Consider the following 24,127-nt stretch of genomic DNA (forward strand, 5'->3'; position numbering starts at 1 on the left):
CCCCGCCCAGCGCTTCCCCTGTCCCCGCTCCTGTTTCTCGCCTGGAGCTTGCTCCTCGCTCGGCTTCTGCTCCTTGTCCCGCCCCTTATAGACCCACCCTTCCCCCTCATCCTGGGGGAGCTGTTCTTCCCAAGCCAGCTCCTTGCCCCGCCCCCTCCTATGGCCCCGCCCCTTCTCTTTAGAGACGCTTTCTTTGCCTTGGGAACTCTCCTCGCCACTGGCCTTCCCCTCGCTCCGCACCCTCTCCTCGTCCTGCAACTTCTCCTCGTTCCTTGTCGGCGCTACCTTGTCAGTCAGCACTTTCTTGATGCTCACCTTCCCCCTGAACCCCGACACCTTTTCGCCCCCTCCCTTTTCACCACCCCTTTCCTTTCCCTGAACAGCCTGGCTCTACGCTCCGCCTCTTCTAGCCCCGCCCCTATTCATCGCCCCGCTTCTTCTCTTAGCCTCTCCCGACTCCTCGCCCCGCCCTTTCTCCGCCCCGCTCCTCCTGTGCCCAGTCCCTGGACTCTCCTCCTTTTCCCCAGCCTTTCCCCTCCTCGCCTGCCCCTCCCCTCCCTCCCCTTCTTAACCCCGCCCTCGCCCCACCCTTCCCTCCCAGGCATGACCCCAGGTACCTCCCTCTTCTCTCCGCCCCGTGGTACCAGTCTCTAAGTTAAACCGGTCAACCGTCACTCTGCCGCTCCAGTCCCGCCCCTCTTGCCCGGTCTCAAAATGGCCGCCTACACTTCCACAACCGACTTCTGCCTTTCTCGAGGCATGCCTGCCTCGCCCGCCTGTCTCCATGGTAACGCGCACCCCAACCAGCGCCTACGGCTTGGGGGGCGGAGGGAGGGAGGTGCTCAACACCCAGTAGCGCGGGGCCTGGCCGGCAGAGGGTGCTGGGGACGACGTTTGCGATGGGAAGGCCTTCAAGGAGTTCCTATTGGTGGTTCTCGCCTACTTGCCTTTCTACCCAATCAGACATTGATATCACAATTCTAGTGAAAAACAGTTTGGTCTCCATGTGGGAATTAATCTGACTGCGGCTTAACACCCTTCTCTACAGAACAGGGACAAAGGCAGCCAGCTCATAGAGCTGTTTTGGGAAGCCAATAAGATAGCACGTGAATAATGCCTGGCACAAGTAAATATTCAATAAGTTAACAGTTTTCATTGGTATTCTGATGCCTAACAGTTACGGACTCAGACCATGGCTTTTTTTTTTTTTTTCCGGGAATCCTAGTTCCCCGACCAGGGATTGAACCTGGGCCCTCTCCAATCAAAGTGTGGAGTCCTAACCACTGGACCGCCAGGGAATTCCCCAGACCATGATTTTTTGATGAACTGCAAAGCTGACTTTACTCTAAACCCCAGTGGTTTTCAAACTCTAGCATGCATTAGACTCACCAAAAGAGCTTGTTAAAACAGGTTGTTGGGCTCCACCCCCAGATGTTTTGATTCAGTAAGTTTTGAGATGGGGCTGGAGAATTTGTATTTCCAGCAAGATTCCAGGTGATGCTGATAGTAATGGTCTGGAGACAACGCCCTGGGAACCTTCCATGACTCCCCAGGACCCCAGGGAAACATCCAAACTCAGTTGTTTTCCAGAGCCCTGCATAATCTCATCCCTGTAGTCCTTCCTAGCCCAGGCACCTTTTCTCCCTCTGTAGTCCAAAACGTAGTCACACGGAGCGACTTGAATATCCTTGATCAAGCATGCTCGCTCTCCTCCAGAGTGTGCATTTGCTGTAACACCCTCTGGAATGCTATTCCCTACTTTGTCACCGGCTGACCACTTTGCTCCTTTCAGGTCTTGTCTATGATATGTGAGCAGCCCCCATCTTTCCCCTGACCATGCTAGGCCATGTCTATCTGGGAATGGGTCTTTGTTTCCCACTGCATCACAGGCTCCGTGAGGGTAGGGCCTAGGGCTTTCTCTGTCACTTGTTCCCAACTCTGTGCAACACAGCACATTATAGGTGTTCTACGTAAATGAAGAGCTGACAGGGGTCTGTGCTCCCCACCCTCCAGCCCATCCCCACAGACCATGGAGGGTGACTTCATCTGAGGGAAGAAATCCAGCAGCTGTGTACCTGAGCCCTTCTAGACTCACAGAGGCAGAGAGACTGGGGTGTCGTCATGGCACCCCCCCACACTCAGGAATATAGCCCCACCAAGGGGAGGGCCTCTGTTACCTTGATGCACAAGGTACACCCTACAGCATCACTTATGACAGCAAAAGACTGGCAGCCACCCACATGTCCGTTAATGAAACGTGGAAATAATTTATTGGATGTGGGTCCTAGAGGAGGCACCACAGACATAAAAAAGGATAGGAGACCTACTTGTGTGCCTCTTGAATGATCTCCGAGTGACACTGGGTTGGTGAAAAAAGCAAGGTGCAGAAAAGAGAATATTAGAAAAGCATACATGTATATATGAAACATATAATATGAAAAAGGTGCAGAAATGAGAATAACCATTAGCTGACATTTTACTGAGCACCAGACACTGTTCTAAGAGCTTTACAGTATTAAATTGCTTAATTCTCCAACAAGTCCATGAGGTAGGTGCTGTTATCATACCATTTCACAGATTGGCAAACTCAGGCACAGGAAGGTGAAATCACTTGCCCAAAACCACAGAGCCTAGAAGTGACAGAGTTCAGATTTATACCCAGGGACTTTGCCACCAGAGTCTGTGATCGTAACCACCTCACTGTACTAGGTACCACTTATGTAGAGTGAAAGAAAAAAGTTAATAACACACATATACACACACATGTATATTGCTGGTACATGCCTAGGAGACCTGAGAAATCTGTCAACACAGCCCAAGTACAGGAGGAAGACTTACTTTTCACTGTACAGTCTTTTCTACTTTTCCATTTTTAAGCATGTGCTTTTTTTTTTTTTTTTTTAATATCTTGAACTGAGCAGGGCCTGATTTCTTTTTCCAGGGGAATTTGGAAGGAGAAGTGGTGAGGAGCAGAAACCAGATCACACAGGCACCTCCCCCAAGCAACTGCCTTCCACCCAGCTAGTGACTTTAGCAGCAGGGTCAACGACCGTGCTGAGGAGCCAGGAAGGCTGGGAGACTGAGAAAGAGCTAGACAGTGGGTGTTTCTGAGCCTCCGTGGGACAAGGTGACCAACAAAAACCTTGTCCAAATCTCAGTTTTGCATTTCCTGTGTGACCTTGGATAAGTTATTTAACCTCTCTGGGCCTCCTTTCCTCATCTGCAATATGGAGAATGTACCTGACTCACAGAGTTGCTGAGAGGGTTAAATAAATTCTTGTGTATCAGGGGCTTGGAACAATGCCTGGCACATAGTTAATCCTATATAAGTGTTTTCTATCACTGTTATTAAAACAGTTTTGTGTGACTTCTTAGCATCATTTGACAATGTTGCCTTCTCCCTCCTTAAAATTCTCTCATCTCTTACAATACTCCCCACCCTCCTGGTTTTCCTACTCCTCTCTAGAACTCCTTTTTTGTCTCCTTTGTCAGCTCTTCTCTCGGGTAGGAGGGCATTGGTTTAAGGGTCACTGCTCACCATATGGGGCTGTTATGTTAATAAGAAAAAGAAGTCCTCTTTGGGCATATTCAGCCATGAACTTCAGCCCCTATTTGTTTCCACCCTACCAGCCAGGCATCCCTTATGTAGGTCTCAACCTGCATAATTGTACATCACTGCTTTGGCTGATTAGTTTATTGACGTCTGCCCATTCTCCCAACTTTCTGCCTTTCTAATAGAAGCCCAATTTTGTTCAAGTATTCACCAGCCTGCAAACTAAAACCTCAGCCCCAGCCTCAGACCTGGGCGGCAGGGGGAATCCTGAGGAATCCAAGCTAATCATGGTGATGCCATCACTCTGGCCAATGATTGGGTCAGGATGTGCATGTGAGCCAATTTTGGCCAATGAGATGGAAGAGGAAGGCTGCTGGGAGACACCGGGAAAAGGTTTCCTTGTTTCCAAAAAGGTACCATGGGAAGAGATGCCGCCACCACCACACCCTGCCAACTTCCTGTACTCAAAATTAACATGTCTGATTGTGATGCCTGGATCTGTGGCAGCCACTCTGGGTCCATGAGGAGAGCCCATGCGGAAGCCAAGCCTTCAGCTGAGGGTAACAGAGCAGAGAAAGAGGGAACCTGGGACCGCAAGACTCTCTTGGAGCTGTGGATTGTATCATGCCTGGAGCTGTCCCCAACTCTGGTGATGTACAATATACAACCATCTCATCATTTCAGCCAGTGCCAGTCAGGATTTGGTTACTTGCAACCCAAATCTTTCCTTACTGATATAAATATATAAATACCCTAAGGCTGATTTCTCAAGGCTGGTCTTCTCTCTTCATTCCCACCCAGAGCTGTCAAACCCACCTTCATGGCCTTGGTTTCCTTGTCTGTCTCCAGCCTCAACCACCCACTGAGCCCGTGCCCTGAGGGTCCTGTAACCTGATGCCTTCCCCTGTGTGTCCCCTTAGCCCTTCACAGCCACCATGTTCCAAACAAGCCTCAGCATCTCCCTTCAAATCTGTTCTTTCTCCCAGGCTCCCACCTCAAGGGCAGCTGACCAACCTTGGACCTTTCTCTGGCCTTATCCCTCCCAAGTCTGTAAGGCTTATGGCCTGTCCACTTGGCCTTCTGAGCATCCCTCGACTCGCCCCCTCCTCCTCTTCCCTTGGCCCTACCCAGTCCCACTGTCTCCTGCCCCAGCCTCCCCTGGGCACCCAGCCTCAGTGTCCCCCTGCACACAGCAGCTAAAACCCAAACCTAACCATGGCCCTCTCCTGCTCAAAACCCTTCCATGGCTCTCTAGTGCCCTCAAGAAAGAAGCCAAGTTCCCAAGATGGTCCTTTAAGGATGCTTACGATATGCCCATGTCCACTGATAATATTATCATTATCTACCTCATATGTAAAGTACCCAGAACAGGGCCTGGCCAAAGAAAGCATCACGGAATAACATGGCAGGCTCTGTGAAATCATCTTTTGTTATTGCCATTTTACTGATGAGGAAACCAAGAGTCACAGAGGCAAAGTGACCACCCAAGGACACAGGCAGGACTGAGTTGGGATTTGAGCCCAAGCAGGCTGGCTTCAGAGCCCAGTGCACCTAATGTAATTAGTCCTTGGTAAACGGGAACAGCTGTTACAATGGTGTCTCACGAAGAGCAGTGCCTTAGCTTCCTGCCTGCCAGGCTGCTGAAGAAGATTCTATCACACAAGCCTACCCCAGGAGTCTCCGAATGTGTCTTGCTCCCTGGATACACTTGAGGAAAATGAGTCAGGTACACCTTCTTCCCCGGACTACTCCTCAGATTTCAGGTCTGAGTTCAGTTGCCCCTTCCTCCAGGAAGCCCTCCCTGACCTTCCAGGCTGGATTGGGTACATTCCCTGTGCTCCCTCCACCCTAGCCCTAACCACTCTGCCCACCCCCACCCTCACCCCCCCACTGAAGTCCTGCCTGTTATGGACTGTCACTGTGTGGGGACAGGTCTGTCTACCTTACAGGATGGCAAGCCCCATGAGAGCAGGGCCCAGACCATCTGGAACACTACTATGTCCCTAGCACTGCCCAGCATGGGTTGGCACAGAGGAGGGAGTTTTGAATGAGTGAATATACTCTTTCCACTTGACAGATGAGGAGATCAAGGCTCTGAGAGGGCCGGTCACTTGGCCAAAGTGGAGTGACTGATCTAGCACCTGAAATGAGGTCTGAGTCCAGAGCCTGGGAGAATCAGCAGGTGGTGAGTGGCAGATGGTGTAAAAGAATGAGAAACAAAGAGATGGTGAGAGGGAAAGACAGAGACGGTAGGAAAGCCAGGGAAGCACAGAGCGTGCAGGGAGGTGAGAGGAGGGGCAGGGGAAACTTAGGCAATGCTGGTTCCTGGATCCAGGTGGTGCTCAGGCAGGTAAGACAAAGGACAGACGGATAGCGGAGGCAGGACCTCAGGAACACTTGCATGTGCTTGTGGACGTGCTAGTCTGTCAGTCCAGTCCCTTGGGCCCCTCAGCCGCAGGCCAGGTCCGCAGCCTTGCGGCGCCTGCCCCAGCTACCTGGGGATGGAGGCGTAGTCAGGGTGCAAGCCGGCGGCGAATTGCTGGTGTGGCTCTGGCTGGCGGCCCAGAATGTCCACCCGATCGTCCCCATCCTCGTCGAAGCTGGTAGGGCATGGATTGGGCAGCAGGATGAGCTCTGTGAGGCCATGAAGGTCAGACACACGGCGGAAAGTCTGCAGCACGAGCACCATGGCGACCAGGCCCAGGAAGAGGTAGACTGCAGAGACGGCAGAGGGGCGATGGGTGGACTCAGACCTCCAGGTCATGGCCGTGGGGCTACAGGACCCCCAAAGATTGGGCAGTGACTTTCAACTCCCCCCTGGGCTGGGGCCAGGTCCCCCTCAGACCCGGCCCTCGGTCCCCGGCCAGCCACCCCACTCACCTGTGACCAGCACCTTGTAGAGGGCCCGGTAAGGCTGGCCGGGGGCCTCTCCAGGTACATAGTCACCCAGGCCAATGGTGGACAGAGAGATGAAGCAGAAGTAGAAGGCGTCCAGGAAGCTCCAGGCCTCCTCAAGGTGGGCAAAGACTGCGGCCGGCACCAGGAAGCAGATGGTCACCACGACCCCCAGCAGGACCGCCAGGTGCCAGCGGGCCGCCTGCAGGGGGTGGCAGCCCCAGCGCCGGCTCAGCCAGGACAGGGGCGCGTGGGAGAGCAGCAGGGACAGGCGCTGGGCCGAGGCGGTCAGCAGCAGCATAGTGGCCGGCACGCCCAGGAGCGCAAAGGCGATGGAGAAGGCCTTGCCCCCGTCGGTCAGCGGCGTCGTGTACCCGTAGCCTGTGGGAGTGAGGGGGAAATCCTTCTGCCCACTCGGCATCCACTCCGGGGTCTGTGGCCACTCTAAACCAAGGACTAATTTCACTCTCGAACCCACCTCTCCTAGAATCTCTCATCTCCAGCGGTGGCACCTCCACCCTTCCTGCTGTTCAGGCCAAGAGCCTGGTGTCATCCTCGACTCTCTTGTCACTCACACCCAGTTTCTGTCTGTTGTCTCAACCTTCAGACAGATCCAAAACCCACCGACTCGCCCCACTCCACCCCACGGCTCCATCCTGGTCCTGTCTACCCAGCAGCCTCCTGTCTGGTCTCCCTTCCCCCCTCACGCAGCCAGAGGGACCCTGTGAACACGTGAGTCAGGTCATGTCCCCGCCCTGCTCAGAATCCCCCCATGGCTCCATCTCACTCAGGTAAAAGGACAAAGTCCTTATGGTGACCCACGGGGCACCACACAATCGAGGGCAGCACGCTCCCACCTCAGGGCCTTTGCACTGGCTGTTCTTTCCTGGTGGAACACTCTTCCCCCAGGTATCCACATGGCTCCCTTACTCCCCTCCTTCAGGTCTGCTCAAATGTCACCTTCTCAGTGACACCCTCACCACTTTAAATTGTTACACCCTCCTACCCAACTCTTCTTTTTAGTTTGCTTTCATAGCACTGAACACCTTCTAGCATACTGTATGGTTTATTTATGTGGTTACTGTCTGGCTCCCCACAGGGTGCCAGCTCCAGGAGGGCAGGGGCTTCTGTCTGTTTTGTTAACTACTGTAGCCCTGGTATCTGGCATAGAGTGGGCACTTGATCGATAGTCAAAATAATGAATAAAGGGTGCAGGCTTTACCCTGGCTCAAAGCCTCAGTTTCCTCTACTCTGAAATGGGTGTGACAAGCCCCACTGTGCTCCCGGAGACCGTGGGAACACAGGAAGGCCAGGGTGGCTGTGAGTTCTGCAAACAGAAACATGATAAAGAGGAATTCAGGTGTGGGTGAAACTGGATCACTTTGGCAGTGTGTAATTGAAAATCTCTTTTGATTTCCCAAATAAAGCAAACCAAAGGGTCAGAGATATGACTGGAGTGGTAAGGGGCCTGGTTTATGTTGACAGTAAAATGTCTTGCCCAAAAGACTGCAGATCCAGCCCTGTGACCCGTAAGAAAGTGTGGAAGCATTGCACATATGAGCAGGCTTTCCCCTGAGCCCTTCTTCCATACAAAAGGATCCCCTGGCTTTTATATACTCAAAGGAATTGAAAGCAGAGGCTTGAAGAGATACCTGTACACCCATGTTCATAGCAGCATTCTTCACAATAGCCAAAAGGTGGAAACAACCCTAGTGTCCATAGATGGATGAACGGATCAACGAAATGTAAATACAAACAATGGAATATTATTCAGCCTTTTAAAGGAAGGAAATTCTGACACATGCTGCAACATGGATGAAGCTTAAGGATATTATGCTAAGAGAAATAAGTCAGTCACAAAAAGACAAATCCTCTGTGATTCCATTTATATGTGGTACCTAGTGTAGTCAAAATCATAGAGGCAGAAAGTAGAACGGGGACTTCCCTGGTGGCGCAGTGGTTAGGAATCCGCCTGCCAATGCAGGGGACACGGGTTCGAGCCCTGGTCTGGGAAGAGCCCACGTGCCGCAGAGCAACTAAGCCCGTGTGCCACAACTACTGAACCTGTGCTTCAGAGCCCGCGAGCCACAACTACTGAGCCCGCGTGCCACAGCTACTGAAGCCCGCGCGCCTAGAGCCCATGCTCTGCAACAAGAGAAGCCACAGCAATGAGAAGCCCGCGCACCACAACAAAGAGTAGCCCCCGCTTGCCACAACTAGAGAAAACCCGCGCGCAGCAACAAAGACCCAACACAGACAAAAAAGAAAAAAGAAAAAGAAGGTAGAACGATGGCTGCCAGTAGCTGAGGAGAGGGGCAAATGGGGAGTTAGTACATAAGGGTATAGATTCAGTTTTGTGTGATAAGAAGAGTTCTGGAGATGGATGGTGGTGATAGTTGCACAATATGAATGTACGTAATACCACTGAACTGTACAGTTAAAAATGGTTAAGATAGAAAATTTTATGTTATGTGTATTTTGTCGCAAAAAAAAAAAAAAAAACTAGGGAAAAATAAAGGATCCTCTAGTTCTTGCTGGACAGGTGGCCACCTGGGATAAAGACATTCCCTCCTCCAGTGCAGCTAGGTGTGGCTCTGGAATAATTTATGGCCAATGAGGTATATATGAAAGAAGCAAGCAACTTCCAGGAAGTGTCCTTAGAGAAAGGGAGATGCCTATCTTCCTTCTTTCCTCCCTCCTCCTGCTGCCTGGAACACCGATATGAAGGCTGGAGGTGAGCAGCCATCTGGGACCATGAGATGAGCTTGGGAATGGAAACCGTGCCCAGGAGTTATGAAGGAACACGAAGGTCTCTGACCATGCAGCACCATCCTGGTCTTGGACTGACTCCCTTGAATGTGAGCAAGAAATAAACTTCCATCTTATTTAAGCAGCTGTTATTTGAGGTTTATCACTTATGGCTCCAAGCTTCATTAATACAAGCCTTTTGATAGAGAAACTCCAGCAGCCTAGCTGAAATGACAGGTTTGCAGATGACACGAAATCCTCATAAACAGAAAAATCATAGAGTTAGAATAGAATGGGGGTTGTGAGCCTCAACTTGCTACCTCCAAGAGAGCCAAGTCCAAATCGGTGCTTTGTTATTTGGTCCCTGCATCACCTTGGCCAAGTGACTTCTCCTCTCTGAGCCTCAGTTTCCTCAGAGTACTGCAAAATGGCCTCATAAACAATGCCTTCCTCAAATGCAGGTTGGGACAGGGTGTAGCACCTAGCACGGGCATAGAAAGTGTTAGCATGACTGTAATGCTCGCTCCCTCCCCCTATTCCCAGTTGCAGGTGAGTCGACTCCTCCAGCCCTGGCCTCAATCACAGCAAGGCTGCCTGGAGCAGCTCCAGGCCCCAGGTCTTCCTCAGAAGACTAGGGCCTATGACAAGACCAGGGACGCTGTGGGAGAGGTCCCTCTGAATGACGAATGGTCTTCCATTTCTCCAGATACATTCAGCGCTCCGGGCTTCACCAGCAACAATAATAATAACTGAGGCTCTGTCAGTCTCAGTTATTATTACCGGCACTTCACACGGGCACAGACTCCCACCTTGACCAAATTTTAGTCAGCTCCTCTGAGCCCTCTTCCTTTTTTTTTCTTTTTTTTTTTGGCTGTGCCGCGTGGCATGTGGGATCTTAGTTCCCTGACCAGGGATCGAACCTGCGTCCCTGCATTGGAAGCGCAGAGTCTAAACCACTGGGCCACCAGGGAAGTCCTGAGCCCTCTTCTTGACTAAGCCCAGTTTTAGCAGGAATCCTCAGTTGGTTTAGGGAGAATCCCCCCACTCTTGATACCTGATCAGATTCCTTACCATCCACCACTGATATCGAAGCCCTTGGCCGGTATTTAGCAAGAATCCTATTGAGCCAGTTTAGCAAGAATCCCCCTACCTTCCATGCTCCTCTTGGTAATTTTCCATCCACTGACCCCTTCACTTTGCTCTCAGCTCTAAATCTCTCCAGTTGTCTTTGCTATATTCGGAATTGAGTTCAGTCTCTCTCCCCTGTTGCAATAACCTACCATTTTTAACGAATGTCGGAATAATTTTTTTTAAATATACATACATCACCCTCCTTCATTCATGCAAGCCTAAGAGGTAGTGTGGTGTGTCGGTTAACAGCATGGGACTCTGAGGCCTGACAGCCTCAGTTCAAAACCGCACGCTATACTTCCTACCTGTGTGGCCTTGGGCGAGTTGTCCAACCTCTCTGGGCCTCAGTTTCTACTGTTGAAAAATAGAACCGCTAATGGTACCTGCCTCACAAGGCTTATTGTACTGAGTGAGTCAAAGTCCATATGTGGTTAAGTCCTCTACCAGGTATTGCTATTACTGTGAAGCAGGGAGTGTTGTTATCCCCATTTTACAGATGAGGGAGGACACTGAGAATCAGAGATCACCCAGACGGTGCCTGCCTTGAGTTTGGCTTCTTCACCTGTCTTGCCTGGGACAACTTCTCCGAAGCCAGGATCTGGGAGGAGACAGAGGGAGAGTGAAGCCGGGGAGCAGGTCGTGCAGGCCCAGCCAGCAACTGGGAAGTCTGTGAGAAGCATCCAGCCCTGCTGCCCCGGGCCTTGGTTTGCTGATCCACACAGTGATGACAGGGCACAAAAGGCAAAGGCTGCTTGCTATTGCCGGCAGTGAAGGGGAGTTAGGAGTCTGGGCTAGCCAGGCCCCAGCCACCTCCCCTATCCAAATCCTAGCAAAGAGGCAAAGAGGAAGTTTGGGGGCTGGGGAGGGGCTGTGGGAGGACCAGCAGAGCCTGACAACAAAGGGATTTTCCAGGTCTGAGGGGCCCTGAGGTGAGAGATTTCCTGGGTAGGGCTGGGAGGGGGCGTCAGTCCCACCTGAGGCTGTAGGGGTCCAGAGAAGGGGATCTGTGGGGTCCAATCAGTAATCTGAAATCAGAGGCCAGTATCCTGGTTTGAAAAGAATCCTGGTTTGGGGCTGGGGTCCTGGGTCCAGAGGAAGAAGGGGGACAGGCACCAGTGTGGGTGTTCTCTGGATTGGAAGGGGAATCCTCAGGCAGAAGGGGCTTCTGAGCCCAAGGATGCCTGAGGGGACATGATGGGGGTAGACAATGCTATGGGGAGGATGGGAGGGGTGTGTGTGTCTCAGGTTCTGGCTGAGAGTGTCAAGGGTGGAAAGTGGTAATGGTCTTGAGTGGACAGTGGTGGTGGGGGGTCTGGGGTACAGAGAGCCTGGAGTGTCCTTGATGGAGGGAGAACTTCAGGTCCAGAGCAGACTACAACAGGGTTGGGGTGGAGAGAAAGGTCCCAGCTGTGGGTCTGGAGGAGACTGAAGGGGTCCCAGGTCCCCAGGAGGTTCCCTTTCTTGGGAAATTCAGGTTGGGCAGGGGGTCTCGGGGGAGGGGTAGCAGGTGCAGAGAGCCGGCTCCCTGGACTGGCATCCTGGGGAGGGGGGCGATTCTGCTCTCAGGGACAGCGTGTGTGGAGGGCGCTGGGGTCTCAGGTGGTTCTGGGGTTCTTACGAGGGGTGTCAGGGTCCAGAGAGTGGTGAGAGTCTCAGCTAGGGGTTCTCGGGTTCAAAGAGGTCTGCAAAGAATTTCCTGGTGGTCCAGTGGTTAGGACTCCGCACTTCCACTGCAGGGGGCATGGGTTTGTGTTCAGGGAACAAAGATCCATGCGGGGGCCAACATAAATAAACAAAGGGGTCCCCATGGGGAGTCCCTGGCTTGGAAAACAGTAGGGGTTTTTGCTGGTGCCATTTTGGGACTGGAGGGGTGGGAGTCCTGGCTAGGGAGCTTCTGGTTGGAAAGTCAGCGGCCCTTCCTGAAGGTGCTCTAGTTTTCTCACGCACTTCCACAGCTGGGGCTGCTGAATTGGAAGTCCCACGTTCAGAGGGTACAGGGGTGTCCCTATTGGGAGGAAAGCCCTGCACTGAGGGCTCCTCAATACAAAGATGTTAAGACGGAGTGGGGTACGTGAAGAGGGGCCCTGTGTCTGGAGTCAGGGCTACCTGCAGAGGAGTATGAGGGTGGGGGTGGTTCTTGGTCAGGAGGAGGGCAGGGCCCCTTGCTGGGGAGTGGTCTCGGTCCAGAGGGCTAGAAGTCTGGGATAGGGGCCCCAGGTTCTGGCTGAGGGATGTCTACTGGCAGTAAGGTCTTTAGGGATAGCACCTGGAGAGGGTCTGGAGATTCAGGGTCCTCACTGGGGCACCAGGGTCAGGAGGAGATTGGGGTAAGTCTTCCTAAGGGGCAACCCAGAAGGACGTATCTGGAGAACCAGGAGACAGTGTTGGAGGGGATGGCGGTCTGAGCCAGAGACAGCTGGCTCAGCATGGCTGAGGTCCCAGTCCAGATGGGGCGAGGGTCTCAGGCAGAGGGTCCGGGGTTCTCGCAGGAGGTCTCTGAGGGTAGTTCTAGGCCCAGAGGGGACTGGACAGACCCGGGTCTCCAAGGGAGTTAAGGCAGAGGAATGAGGTCCCAGATGCTCGCTGGAAGGTACTCTGAGGGTGGCTCTGGTCCCCGAGGGAACTGGTGGATTTCCTACTGGGAGGAAAGGCATGGATGGAGGCTCCCCAAGGTGGAGAAGCCCATGAGTGTGGGTCCCAGGTCCTCGTTGGGGGGTTTTGAGGGGATCCTGGGCTCAGAGTAGATCGGGAATGATCCGCCGGGATCAGGGTATTTCGTGGCGGCTCCTGGGTCCCTAGGGAGGCGGGGGCTCCAGGGGGTCCCGGGTCGGGGGCTCGGGAGGGCGACCACGTACCCACGGTGGTGACCAGCGTGCTGGCGAAGAAGAGCGCCGAGGCGAAGTCCCAGGCGGGGTCCGAGGCGTTGGCGGACCCCGAGGCGTTGGCGAGTGCTGCGCGCCCCAGCCGTCCTGCCGCCAGCATCCGCTCCACGAAGGCGTCTAGGGCGGGGGCAGCCACACAAGGGCTGCGCTGCAGCAGCTGCTGGCGCAGAGTCTGCAGCTCAGCTCGGAGGCGGTCTTCGTGCGGCCGCTCCAGCCGCGCCACCAGCAGCGCGCCCAGCACCAGGTAAGCGATGTACGCCGCCAGGGCGCCCGCCAGGAGCGCTCCCCGCCGCATGGCGCAGCCGGCCGGCCCGCCAAGCTCCCGGCCGCCCCGCTGACGTGGCCCCTGCCTCCCGACCGCCAGGCGCCCAGCTTCAGTTCCGGGAGTGCTTGACGCGCGGCCACCGGCGCCCCAAAGAGGAAGAAGAGAAAAAAGGGGAGGGGCGGGGTGGAGGAAACTGAGGCACGCCCCACAGCCAGGTGTGAAGACCGAGAGGGAGGAGACCAGCGCTCCCGGACCCAGGAGACCGGCGGGATGCTTGGGTTGGGGGTATTCTTCCTTTCCTCCCCCTTCCTTCCTTTGCTTCCTCCCCGGAGCCGCGGCTCCCTACGCCAGAGAGAATCCTAAGTCTGTTTTCGGCTCGCGGACCGAGGAGTCGCTCCCCGACTCCTTAGGGCCATTGCTCAAGGCTGCGAAGGTTGTGCGCCGCACCGGGGCGCGTGGCTGAGGGGACAAGGGGACAAACTGAAATCCAGCCCTCGCTCCACGCGCCAGGTCGTGCGTTCTGGAGTGGGGCTGCGTCCACCTGGAGGGAACCCCTGTCTAACTCACAAAGGGGACACCACAGGGCCAGGTGTCACCTGTGCCCTCACAGAGTGGGGATCCTTAGCTATTCACCAAATCTTTGCTCAGCCCTCAATTTGTGCCTGGCGCTTTGCTGGGTGATGCTGGGGACACGCAGTGACCAAGACAGTCCCTGGGCCCTGCCCTCGCGGGGGGGCTCCCCGCACTTCAACCGAGTGACAGCCCAGAGGGTCAGGGCTGTGATAAGGGAAGCACAGGCAGAATGACAGGGGCTTGGATGGTGAAGCCTAGAGGACTGTGCAGCCAGGAGTCATAACTGAGAGACTAGAACAGTCTTCAAGGTCCCCAGAAAAGACAGTGTCTCAGAAGAGGAAAGGGAAAGCCACAGTGACACGGTCACTTGCTGACATCCTTCCGGAGGGCTATCACTCCCCAGAAGTCATTTCTACCATTATCTTTGCCTGAGATAACTGGAGTAGACTGAGGGACAGAAAAGGGGAGGTTGAGGGGGGGTAGACAGGTTAGATAAAGGGGGAGACGGAGGGCAGAGACAGGAGAGACTAAGGTAGCTTAATGTTCGGGGCCCCTCACTTGCAGGTGTGCCCGTGTGTGCTCACTTGTTGGGGGTTATAATGTTTTTAGGCAAACCAGGGAAACCAGGTTGCAACACAGGAACATTTTTATGACTTTTTGGGAAAATGTCTAAAGATGTTGTTAAAGAGAAAACCACAGACCCCAAATGGCGTCACTCGTGCTAAAGCCCATGATACCAAACCTAGATTTTAACATCTGACCTAACTGCAATTTTGTCCTTCCCCAGGAAGGTAATCTTAATCGGCCAGTCTGGAATTTCCTGGTCAGCACCAGCGAGGTAATCTGTCATGTGGGACCTCACCATTTCTACACTCCCCACGCCCCCACCCCTACCCCCGCAAAGGAAGAAGAGGTATTCTATAAGATAGACTCTCACCCTCCCACCAAAAGAAGGTGACCTGGCCTGAAATAATTCTTTCTTTTCTCTTGCGAATAACTTCCTTGCCTCCTTCTATAAAAAAAACCTCCATTTTGTACAACTCCTTCAAGCTCCGTTTTACTAGATGGGATGTCGCCCGATTCATAATTTTTTTTTTTTTTTTTTGCGGTACGTGGGCCTCTCACCGCTGTGGCCTCTCCCGTTGCCGAGCACAGGCTCCGGACGCGCAGGCTCAGCGGCCACGGCCCACGGGCCCAGCCGCTCCGCGGCACGCGAGATCCTCCCGGACCGGGGCACGAACCCGTGTACCCTGCATCGGCAGGCGGACTCCCAAACACCGCGCCACCAGGGAAACCCCCATAAATGTTTGAATAAATCCCATAGGTCTTCAAATTTACTCGGTTTAGTAAAGCAACTATACTCCAATAAAAAATTAATTTAAGAAATTTTACTCGGTTTAGTTTGGGGTTTTTTGGTTTGTTTTGTTTGTGGGGTTTTTTTTTTTGGTTTTGGCCGCATCAAGCTGGCATGTGGGATCTTAGTTCCCCAACCAGGGATGGAACCCACGCCCCCTGCAGTGGAAGCGCGGAGGCTTAACCACTGGACCGCCAAGGAAGTCCCTAATTTTGTTTTTTAACAATACGTCTTGAGGAAAGACACCTGGTTCTTCCCACCTAACTTGTTGGATATCCTTTTCTCCCTCTAAATAATCACTTTAATACCTAAAGTCTGCCAAAACTGTATAAGCGCTAGAGCCCGCACAACTCTGCTTAGCCCCTGGGGAACACTAACGGGTCTCTCCTTTCCTGCTCCATACCCTTCTCTCGCTCCCCAGTGTTCTCAAGAGCCAAATTGAGCGTTTGTCTATAGAGAACTCCATTTCCCATCGCCCTCTTCGCTCGACACCTACATTTCCCATCATGCACGACACCGCCTACTCCTTCGATTGTTCCGGGCTCCGCCCTCCTTGCCCTGCAGGCCTGACTCTCGCCTAACGTCACCGGCCTCCAGTCTTCGCCTCTTACCCGCCAGCTTGTCTGGGCCTCTGTGAGGAGGCGTGGCGTCTGCGCGATCGTGACGCCCATTGGCTGTCGTGTGGCCGGTGAGGCGTGGCTACGGGAGCCGGGCGGGCACATTTCGAACCGTGGCTGGGGCTGCGGTGGTGGCGGCGGCGGCAGCGGAAAATGCACCCGGCAGGCTTGGCGGCGGCGGGGACGCCCCGGCAGCGTAAGTGGCGTACGTGGCCGACCGAGGAGCTAGGAGGGCGGGGCATGGCGGGGCCGCCTCGGCGGTTGGCGAGGTCGCCGCAGGTCGGAGGTCACGAGGTCAGGGATCTGGAGCTACGAGGTGTGCACGGCGCAGGGATGCCAGGTCCGGGTAGGGGGCGTGTTGGACTCTATTCTTCTTTAGGAAATTCCTTTAGAAGAAAACAAGTTTGGGCAGGATATTGTGTGATGTGCAGAACAACGCGACTTTCATTCATTTGCAGTTAGCCGTCTGTCCTCTCCCCACCCTTCCGTGGCCTTGGGCTGTTGCCCACGCACCTTAGGACGGCGTTCATAGCCCTGCGTGATCGCAGAGGGCCGTGTTTACCCCTCATTTAAGATTTGAACCTGTGTTTATTGTGCTGTTAATCCCCTTTTCCCATGTCTGTGAATTTGTATCTCTCTTTAAGTTCCTCTTCATCTCCGGGAGTGTGAGTGCGTCTCATTTATTCATTCAGCATATCTTACTTCAGCTCCCTTGTGCCAGGCCCTGTGCTGCAATTTGGGTACCCAGTAGTAACCAGCAACTTGGCAACTTACAGCTCAGAGTTTAGTGGGAAGACAGACACTAAACTTGGAAGCAGACTAGGCAGCAGGATAATTTCGGGAGTGATTAGGACTGTAAAGGGAATAAGCCGGAAACTGACTAGGGGTTGAGGAGGCCTTAAGACATGATGCATGCATTCCTCCCTCAACCTTTGTAAGATGCCTGACTGGCCCTGTGGTGGGCGATGCTGGGGATACAGCCGTGCCCATCAGTCCTGGTTCCTGTCTTCATGGAGCTTACCAGTACAGAGCAGAAGACAGCGACAGTCTAGCGTGATGGAGCTGTGATAAGAGAAGAGCAGGCAGAGGGGTCAGGACTGGGATGGGGGAAGCACAATCAGAGTGGTTATGGCAGGGATGGAGGTGTTGTGTTAGCCCAGATTAGGAAACATGACCCAGCCCAGGCTTGTCAGTGAAGCTTCCTGGAAGACGTAACATCGAATGATGAGGAATTAGCCCGGGGAAGGGGATTTATGGTGCGAGGGAAAAGCGTGGGAGGCCTGTGCTGAGTAAGCAAGTAGACAAATGAATATAGATTCAGAAATTGTGACAAGTACTTGGAAGAGAAAAAAGAACCACTGGATGTTATGAGAAAGAACAGTGTGGGGCTAGTGCTTTACATTGAGGAGTGAGGAAGGTCTCTCTGAGAAGGAATCTTTTGAGCTGAGGCCTGAGTGCTGTATTGTCAGGTGTTAATTGTGGGAAGGTGTTCCAAGGTGATAGCGCTGTATGTTCAAAAGCCTGAGGGGGCAAGGAGCTTGGCAGGGTCAGGGCCCGAGAGGAGGAGGCCCTTGTGACTGGTGGGGTGAGTCCCAGGAGAGGTAGCAAACCAGGGTGGTTGGCAGGGCTGGGTCATGCAGGGCCTCCTAGGCATTTGGATTTTATTCTCAGCGCAGTGGGCACCGATCTTAGGCAGAGGGCATGAAATATTCTCTTTTACATTTAAAAAGATCATTCTGGCTGTTGACTGGAAAGGAGGTTGTTGGGGCTAAGAATGAACAGGGGAAGCTGATAGGAGGACATTTAAGTCAGGTGCAAGATGACAGAGTCTGAGAAGGGAGGGTAACATTGAGACCAGGTGGGTGAGAACTGATGTCAGAGGTAAAGGCCCTGGGGCCTTGGCAGGAAGTGGTGGCTAGAGACAGCCCAGGGCACAGGGTGGGTGGCTGTGGAAGCCATGGGTGTGGTGAGATTGCCCTAGGTGAGAGACAGAAGACAAGGGTAAGGGTGGTGGAAAATTGGGGCACACAATTCAGGGAGCTGGAGAGAAATCACTGATTGAGAAGGACCGATCAGAACATCAGCTCCATGAGTTTTTCCCTTTTGGTTCACTGCTGTATCCACCTCACCCGCAGCACAGCCTAACCCACAGAGGTGCTCAGTCGATGTTTGTGGGGCTCCGACAGGAAAGAGAAAGAGGTAGTACAGTGTCTCAGAAGCCAGGAGAGCAGAGAGTTGGAGGTTGGCAGTTGGAGCAAGGGCCTCAGTGCTGCCGAGGAGCTTGAGTCTGAGGAGAGTGGAATAACGACCTTGGCCTGGTAATGCAGAGGCATTTAGGGGACCGGTGAGAGCAGAACCCCAAATGCCAAGGGCTGAAGGGGCAACAAAGAGGGAGGAAGTGCTTACACTAAAGCTTTCAGGAAGCCAGCCCTTTGGCCAGAAGTGGGAGAGGGAAAAGAGAAGTGGTGCTTGGGGACAAGTGGGCCGGGGCCAGTGCTGCTTGCTCTGGGATAGAGGACTACCTGGGTCTGTTTTCAGGCTACAAATAATGAAGAGGAAGAGTCGAGGGGCTAGTTATTGATAATAGGTGACGGGATTGACCACTTTTTTATGGGCCAGGCCAGGGGGTGAGGAGTTTATGTCACTTTGCCCTGGAGTATTGACACCATCCTGCAGAGGAGAAAAGTGAGGTGCAGAGAAAGTCATGACATGGATTATGTGATTCCTCTTCCACATCCCATTGTAATCCTACCACCCTGTTCCCACTGTGGCGCCTGGCACAGAGGAGGAGCTCAGTAAACGTTTGCTGCGGTGGCATGGCTTATTGGTCAGGGTACTGGAGCCTGAGTACTGGGTTCAAATCTGCTCTCTCCATATTCCCCATCTCAGTAGACAGCACTCCCATCCACTTGATCACTCAGACCAGAATCTGGGAAGACAGCATGAATTCCTTCATCTTCCTTACCCTACCGCAGCCAAGCACACCTCCAGCAACCCTGCCTCTCCTACCTCCAAAATTTGCCAGAAGCAGCCCCTCCCCTCCCCACCCCACCCCTGCCCACCCCATCCTGTTCTCCCACCTGGACCACCTCAGCAGCTTCCTCCCCCCTCCCCTCCCCTCCTCTCCCCTCATCTTGTCCCCACCTTCCCAGTCTGTTCCCCACAAGAAATGGAGGGATCTTTTGAAAACTTGAAACCCGGCTCTGCTTCACACCATCTGTATGACTCTGGGCAAGGGCCTGAGCCTCTTTGGGGCTCACGGTTCCTATCTGTAAAATGGGATGATAGTCTCACCAACACAAAATGGATTGTTGTGAGGATTAAATGAGTTAATCCACAGTGTTTAGAACATGGCCTGGTGTGTGGTTTAAGTGCTCAGCTGGGGTTTAATTATTACAATATTTAACAGGGTGACCTGGGCTGGAATCCTGCTCTGTCACTCCCTCATTTTGGCCCTTTGCACAAGTCATTTAGCCTGTCTGAGCCTCGGTTTCCACATCTGTAAAATGGGCATGGCCATTTATTCATTCATCAGGTTTTTAAATTTATTTTTATTTATTTTTGGCTGCGTTGGGTCTTCATTGCTGCACGCAGGCCCTCTCCAGTTGCGGGGAGCAGTGGTTTCTCTTGTTGCAGAGCACGGGCTCCAGGCTCGCAGACTCAATAGTTGTGGCTCGCAGGCTCCAGAGCACTGGTCAGTAGTTATGGCGCAAAGGCCTAGCCGCTCCGCGGCATGTGGGATCCTCCCGGACCAGGGCTCAAACCCGTGTCCCCTGCATTGGCAGGCAGACCCCCAACCACTGCACCACCAGGGAAGCCCTTTTTAAAAATTTATTTATTTTTATTTATTTATTTTTATTTTTACATCAGGTTTTTATCAAGCACCTGTTCTAGGGGCTGGGGCTTCAGTCACAAACAAGACAAAGCTCCTCACCTTGGCGGGGGCTCAAATTTGAGTGGGGGAGACAGACAGTGAATAACATAAACAGCTAGTATGTCAGCTGTTGCTGAGTTCTGTGGATATAAATGAAGTGGGGAAGAGGGATGAGGGGATGGCACCAAGGGAGATGCAGTTGTAGACAGGATGGCTGGGGAAGGCCCCACGGAGCCAAGACCTCGAGGAGAGGAGGGAGCCCTGAGGATGTCTGGGGCAAGAGCGTTCAGGCAGAGGAACCGCCAGTGAAGAGGCCCTGAGGTGGGAATGTGCCTGGTGTGTTCACTGAGTACTGGGGCCGGTGTGGCTGGAGCTGGATGAGTAAGAGAGAACGTGCACGGAGAAGGTCTGTCTAGAGACCTTGTTCGTAAGAGGCTTAGCACAGGGCGCTGTGCACAGTCAACCCCAGTACATAGTAGCTGTCATCGTCGTCCTCCTCCTCCTCATTGTTATTTGGATGGATGGATGGATGGCAGGCAGGCAGAGGCCGCCCAAACCTGACTAGACAACCCACCTGACAGTGCCCCACTGCGGCAGAAGTGGGAGGGAGAGCTCCTGCAAAATGAATGAGGCTCCCCACCCTTCTCCCCCTGCAGCCTCGAAGCGGAGGGTACCTGTGTCCCAGCCAGGCATGGCTGACCCCCACCAGCTTTTTGATGACACGAGTTCGGCCCAGAGCCGAGGCTATGGGGCCCAGCGGGCGCCTGGCGGCCTGGGCTACCCTACAGCCTCTGCCTCGCCCCAGTCGGCCTTCCTGGGTGATCCTGTTTCCAACATGGCCATGGCCTACGGGAGCAGCCTAGCCGCGCAGGGCAAGGAGCTGGTGGATAAGAACGTGAGTGGGCCGGGCTGGTGGGTGTGGGGGCAGGTAGGGGCCTTGGGGCCAGGGCTTCAGGTTGGCGCTCTGCCTCCCCAGATCGACCGCTTCATCCCCGTCACCAAGCTCAAGTATTACTTCGCTGTGGACACCATGTATGTGGGCAAAAAGCTGGGTCTGCTCTTCTTCCCCTACCTGCACCAGGTGAGCATCTGAGCGGGGTGGCAGCCTGTAGACAGGGGTGGGTCAGGCTGGGGCAGGCGTGAGAGGCAGGAAGATAGGCCGAGAGAGGGCCTGTAGGCGGGCCAGGAGCCTAGCTCTGGTCCTGCCTGCCCCCTCCGCCCTCCCCACAGGACTGGGAGGTGCAGTACCAGCAGGACACACCAGTGGCCCCGCGCTTTGATGTCAACGCTCCTGACCTCTACATTCCAGGTTTCACCCTACCCACCACAGCCCGGTGCCCTCCTCCCTCTGGGTGGGCCTGTCTCGGGCAGAGGTTTAGGTGCCCGGAGGCCCTGGATGGTCCTTCTTCTTCTGACTAGTGTCTGTGTGTCTCCCTCTCACAGCCATGGCTTTCATCACCTACGTCTTGGTGGCTGGCCTGGCGCTGGGGACCCAGGATAGGTAAGAGAGGCCTGGAGTAGGCAGAGTGGTGTGGGGTTTGGGGGAGCTGAGGGGCAGTCAGGAAGGTCTCTTGGTTCCCCTGTCTCAGAAGAGCCCCACCATGTTCCCAGTTAGCCCAAGACAGAGCCCGCACGGTCACCCTCAGGGTCACCCTTGTCCCTTTCCTCTTTCCCACCCGTGTGCAGCCCATCACCACACCCTGTGCTGGGTGATACTAAATCCATCCTTCCCCTGGCCTCTCCTAACCAGCTGCCCGGCCCCCACACACCCCCTGCACCCCCACTCCAGCAGGAAGGTCTTGGCTGAGAGGTGAGCCTGGCCATGTCCCCCCCTGCTCAGAAGCTGTCCCTAGCTCCCCTGTCCCCAGACCAAGCCCCAGCTCCTTAGCCTGGCACTGCCTGCCCCTCTCCCTCACTCTGCTGTGCTACTCTGGTCCTCTTTCTGTTTCTTCAGAGGACCTGGGTTGCCTTCCCAGGGCCTTTGCACATCAGTTCCCTTTGCTGGGGAGTGTGTTCCTCCCCTACATCACCTGCTGAGCACCTATTCACTCATGATGTCTCCACTGCGCTGTTACTTCCTCAGGGAAGCCTTTCCACCCTCCAGCCTGCGTCAGGCCCCCACCTCTCACTCATAGACCCCTGTTCATTTCCTTTGTGGCATGGAAAACAGTTGTCATTAGAGTCAGTTAATTGTTGAGGCACTGGGGATATGGCAGAGACTAAGGTCCTTCTTCCCCAATCAGCTCCTTACTCCTTCAAGCCTTAGCTCAAGTGTCTGATACCCACCTCCCAACGGGGTCACACATCTCCCCTGCCCTGTGCTTCCCCCATCCCAGCCCTGACCTTTCTGGGCTGTCACTGGGGATGGGATTTCCAGGACAGGGCCCAGATCCATCTTGGCCCCTGCCGGGTCTTCAGCATGCCCCGCCCCCCCCCATACAGGCTGTCCCCAGGGGGATGCTTAGGGAGGGTCTGAGCCAGCTAACTGAATGACAGAGACTGGGTGCTGACAGGTTCTCTCCAGACCTCCTGGGGCTGCAGGCGAGCTCGGCGTTGGCCTGGCTGACACTGGAGGTGCTGGCCATCCTGCTCAGCCTCTACCTTGTCACTGTCAACACAGACCTCACCACTATCGACCTGGTGGCCTTCTTGGGCTACAAATATGTTGGGTGAGTACCCTCTCCACCTTCCCACCGCCAGCCCCCAGCTCTGGGGCTTCTTCCTCAGACCAGCCTTCCCCTTTCCCCCACAGGATGATTGGTGGGGTCCTCATGGGCCTGCTCTTTGGAAAGATTGGCTACTACCTGGTGCTGGGCTGGTGCTGTGTGTCCATCTTTGTGTTCATGGTGAGCTGGGGCTCAGGGAAGGATGGGACTCAGGGCACAGGCCTCCTGGGCAGAGTTGGGGGTCCCTGGAGGCATCCAAGCAGGGGATGTCAGGTGGGGAGTTTAGACCAGAGGCCCCACACTGGTGAACTGAGGAGCCCTGGAGTGGCTGCCCTAGCCTGAGGGTCCGGAGAGCTTCCTGGAAGAGGGGGTGTCCAAGCGGGGTCCTGAAGGAAGAGGAGGCGCCAGCCAGGCTGCTAGAGTGGGCTCTCACCCTCACTCCACTCGCCTTGCATGATGGGCTTCCTACCAGAATTTCCTTTAGGATGAAAAGAGTTAAGTATCCTCAAAGTAGCTTCTCTGAGAGTTCATCCAGCTGGAGTGGAGGTGCTGGTTAAGAGCACTGGGATCCACCAGGCCTGGGTTTGAACCCAGGCTTCGCTCCATCCTGGGCAGATCGCTTCCTCTCTTTAAACCTGCTTCCCCTTCTGTAAAATGGGGATAATGATAATTGCACGTCAGGGTACTGGGAGGATTCAGTGTGAGGAGCAGAGGGCAAAAACTAGTGGCTGGTGGGCCAGATCTGCTCAGATAAACTTCGACTTAGATGTCATTATTTAAAATTCTGGGGGGGGGAGGGGAGGGAGAAAAAAGTTAAGAAGAAAAAGAAGGCATTTCTGGCTTGTGTTGAAAAATTGTCAAGGGTCAACACAAGCTGGTGGTGGCCAAAGGGCCAAGCCTGGCCATCCCCTCAGGTGGAGTATTCACAGTGAAGTTCCTCACCTCACTCACTTAAGAGGCCTCGCCTAGCGTTTGAGTTTGGAACCCTCACATTTTCTCCCAAGGCCTGGGAGGAGGAGCAGGTCCTCCACGTGTGTTAGGAGATTTGGGAGAAACCAAGGTTCCTCAAGAGCAGAGACTTGAGCCCAGCTGCCCTATGGAGGGGTGGGGAAACTGGAGTCTGGAAGGAGTGCGGGCTCAAGAGTGAACCCCTCCCCCGCCCAGATCCGGACGCTGCGGCTGAAGATCCTGGCCGAGGCGGCGGCCGAGGGCATCCCGGTGCGTGGGGCGCGGAACCAGCTGCGTATGTACCTGACCATGGCCGTGGCGGCGGCGCAGCCCCTGCTCATGTACTGGCTCACCTTCCACCTGGTGCGGTGAGGGCGGCCCCACAACGCCTCCAGCTGCTGCTTCCGGTGGCTACCGCGCTGCCGCCGCTCATCTCCCGGCCACCTGCCGGCCACAGGGTCCACCCCGCCGCCCGAGTCCCTCCCTCCCCATCCTCGCCGAGGTGCTGAGATCTCCAGCTGCACAGGCCGCCCCCCAGCAGTGCGGCCACTGTTCCAGAAACAATAAACCGTAATGGGCACGGCGTGGGCAGCCTCTCCTTGGCGCGCGGTGCCCAGCAGG

The 24,127-nt window shown here is 54.5% G+C and overlaps 2 protein-coding genes across 13 annotated transcripts; one reads left to right on the forward strand and one right to left on the reverse strand.

Moving 5' to 3' along the window:
- Nucleotides 1-2,243: 2,243 nt before the first annotated feature.
- KCNK6 (potassium two pore domain channel subfamily K member 6) lies at nucleotides 2,244-13,638 on the reverse strand. 2 transcript variants are annotated; one of them, XM_022585760.3, is made up of 4 exons: nucleotides 13,183-13,588; nucleotides 10,890-10,925; nucleotides 6,434-6,829; nucleotides 2,244-6,268 (listed from the first exon to the last, which is right to left on the reverse strand). In XM_022585760.3, the coding sequence occupies exons 1-4, from the start codon at nucleotides 13,502-13,504 to the stop codon at nucleotides 6,045-6,047; spliced, it is 978 nt and encodes a 325-aa protein (XP_022441468.1). In that variant the 5' UTR covers nucleotides 13,505-13,588; the 3' UTR covers nucleotides 2,244-6,044. The 2 variants fall into 2 exon arrangements, with proteins under 2 accessions (XP_022441468.1, XP_022441469.1); XM_022585761.3 differs by lacking the exon at nucleotides 10,890-10,925 and having other exon boundaries at nucleotides 13,183-13,638.
- YIF1B (Yip1 interacting factor homolog B, membrane trafficking protein) lies at nucleotides 13,349-24,088 on the forward strand. 11 transcript variants are annotated; one of them, XM_089902904.1, is made up of 10 exons: nucleotides 13,349-13,453; nucleotides 14,835-14,885; nucleotides 15,823-16,223; nucleotides 20,549-20,787; nucleotides 20,869-20,973; nucleotides 21,123-21,201; nucleotides 21,336-21,393; nucleotides 22,406-22,561; nucleotides 22,645-22,738; nucleotides 23,723-24,088. In XM_089902904.1, the coding sequence occupies exons 3-10, from the start codon at nucleotides 16,172-16,174 to the stop codon at nucleotides 23,876-23,878; spliced, it is 939 nt and encodes a 312-aa protein (XP_089759030.1). In that variant the 5' UTR covers nucleotides 13,349-13,453; nucleotides 14,835-14,885; nucleotides 15,823-16,171; the 3' UTR covers nucleotides 23,879-24,088. The 11 variants fall into 11 exon arrangements, with proteins under 11 accessions (XP_089759030.1, XP_089759032.1, XP_089759027.1 ...); XM_089902907.1 differs by having other exon boundaries at nucleotides 13,351-13,453; nucleotides 15,823-16,214; XM_089902906.1 differs by lacking the exon at nucleotides 23,723-24,088 and having other exon boundaries at nucleotides 15,823-16,214; nucleotides 22,645-22,915.
- Nucleotides 24,089-24,127: the final 39 nt, after the last annotated feature.

This window comes from Delphinapterus leucas, chromosome 20 (assembly GCF_059928025.1).
Source record: "Delphinapterus leucas isolate spDelLeu-1000000601 "Yukka" chromosome 20, BTC_Dleu_Yukka2, whole genome shotgun sequence".
In the NCBI taxonomy this organism is placed as follows: domain Eukaryota; kingdom Metazoa; phylum Chordata; class Mammalia; order Artiodactyla; family Monodontidae; genus Delphinapterus; species Delphinapterus leucas.

Coding starts and splice junctions, on each gene's coding strand:
- KCNK6 (XM_022585760.3), bottom strand. CDS start 13,504: ATGCGGCGGGGAGCGCTCCTGGCGGGCGCCCTGGCGGCGTACATCGCT. Junction 10,926..13,182: donor CACGCTGGTCACCACCGTGG/GTACGTGGTCGC, acceptor GTCTCCTCCCAG/ATCCTGGCTTCGGAGAAGTT. Junction 6,269..6,433: donor CTACAAGGTGCTGGTCACAG/GTGAGTGGGGTG, acceptor CCGTCTCTGCAG/TCTACCTCTTCCTGGGCCTG.
- YIF1B (XM_089902901.1), top strand. CDS start 16,172: ATGCACCCGGCAGGCTTGGCGGCGGCGGGGACGCCCCGGCAGCGTAAG. Junction 21,202..21,335: donor TCCTGACCTCTACATTCCAG/GTTTCACCCTAC, acceptor TCCCTCTCACAG/CCATGGCTTTCATCACCTAC. Junction 21,394..22,405: donor GCGCTGGGGACCCAGGATAG/GTAAGAGAGGCC, acceptor GGGTGCTGACAG/GTTCTCTCCAGACCTCCTGG.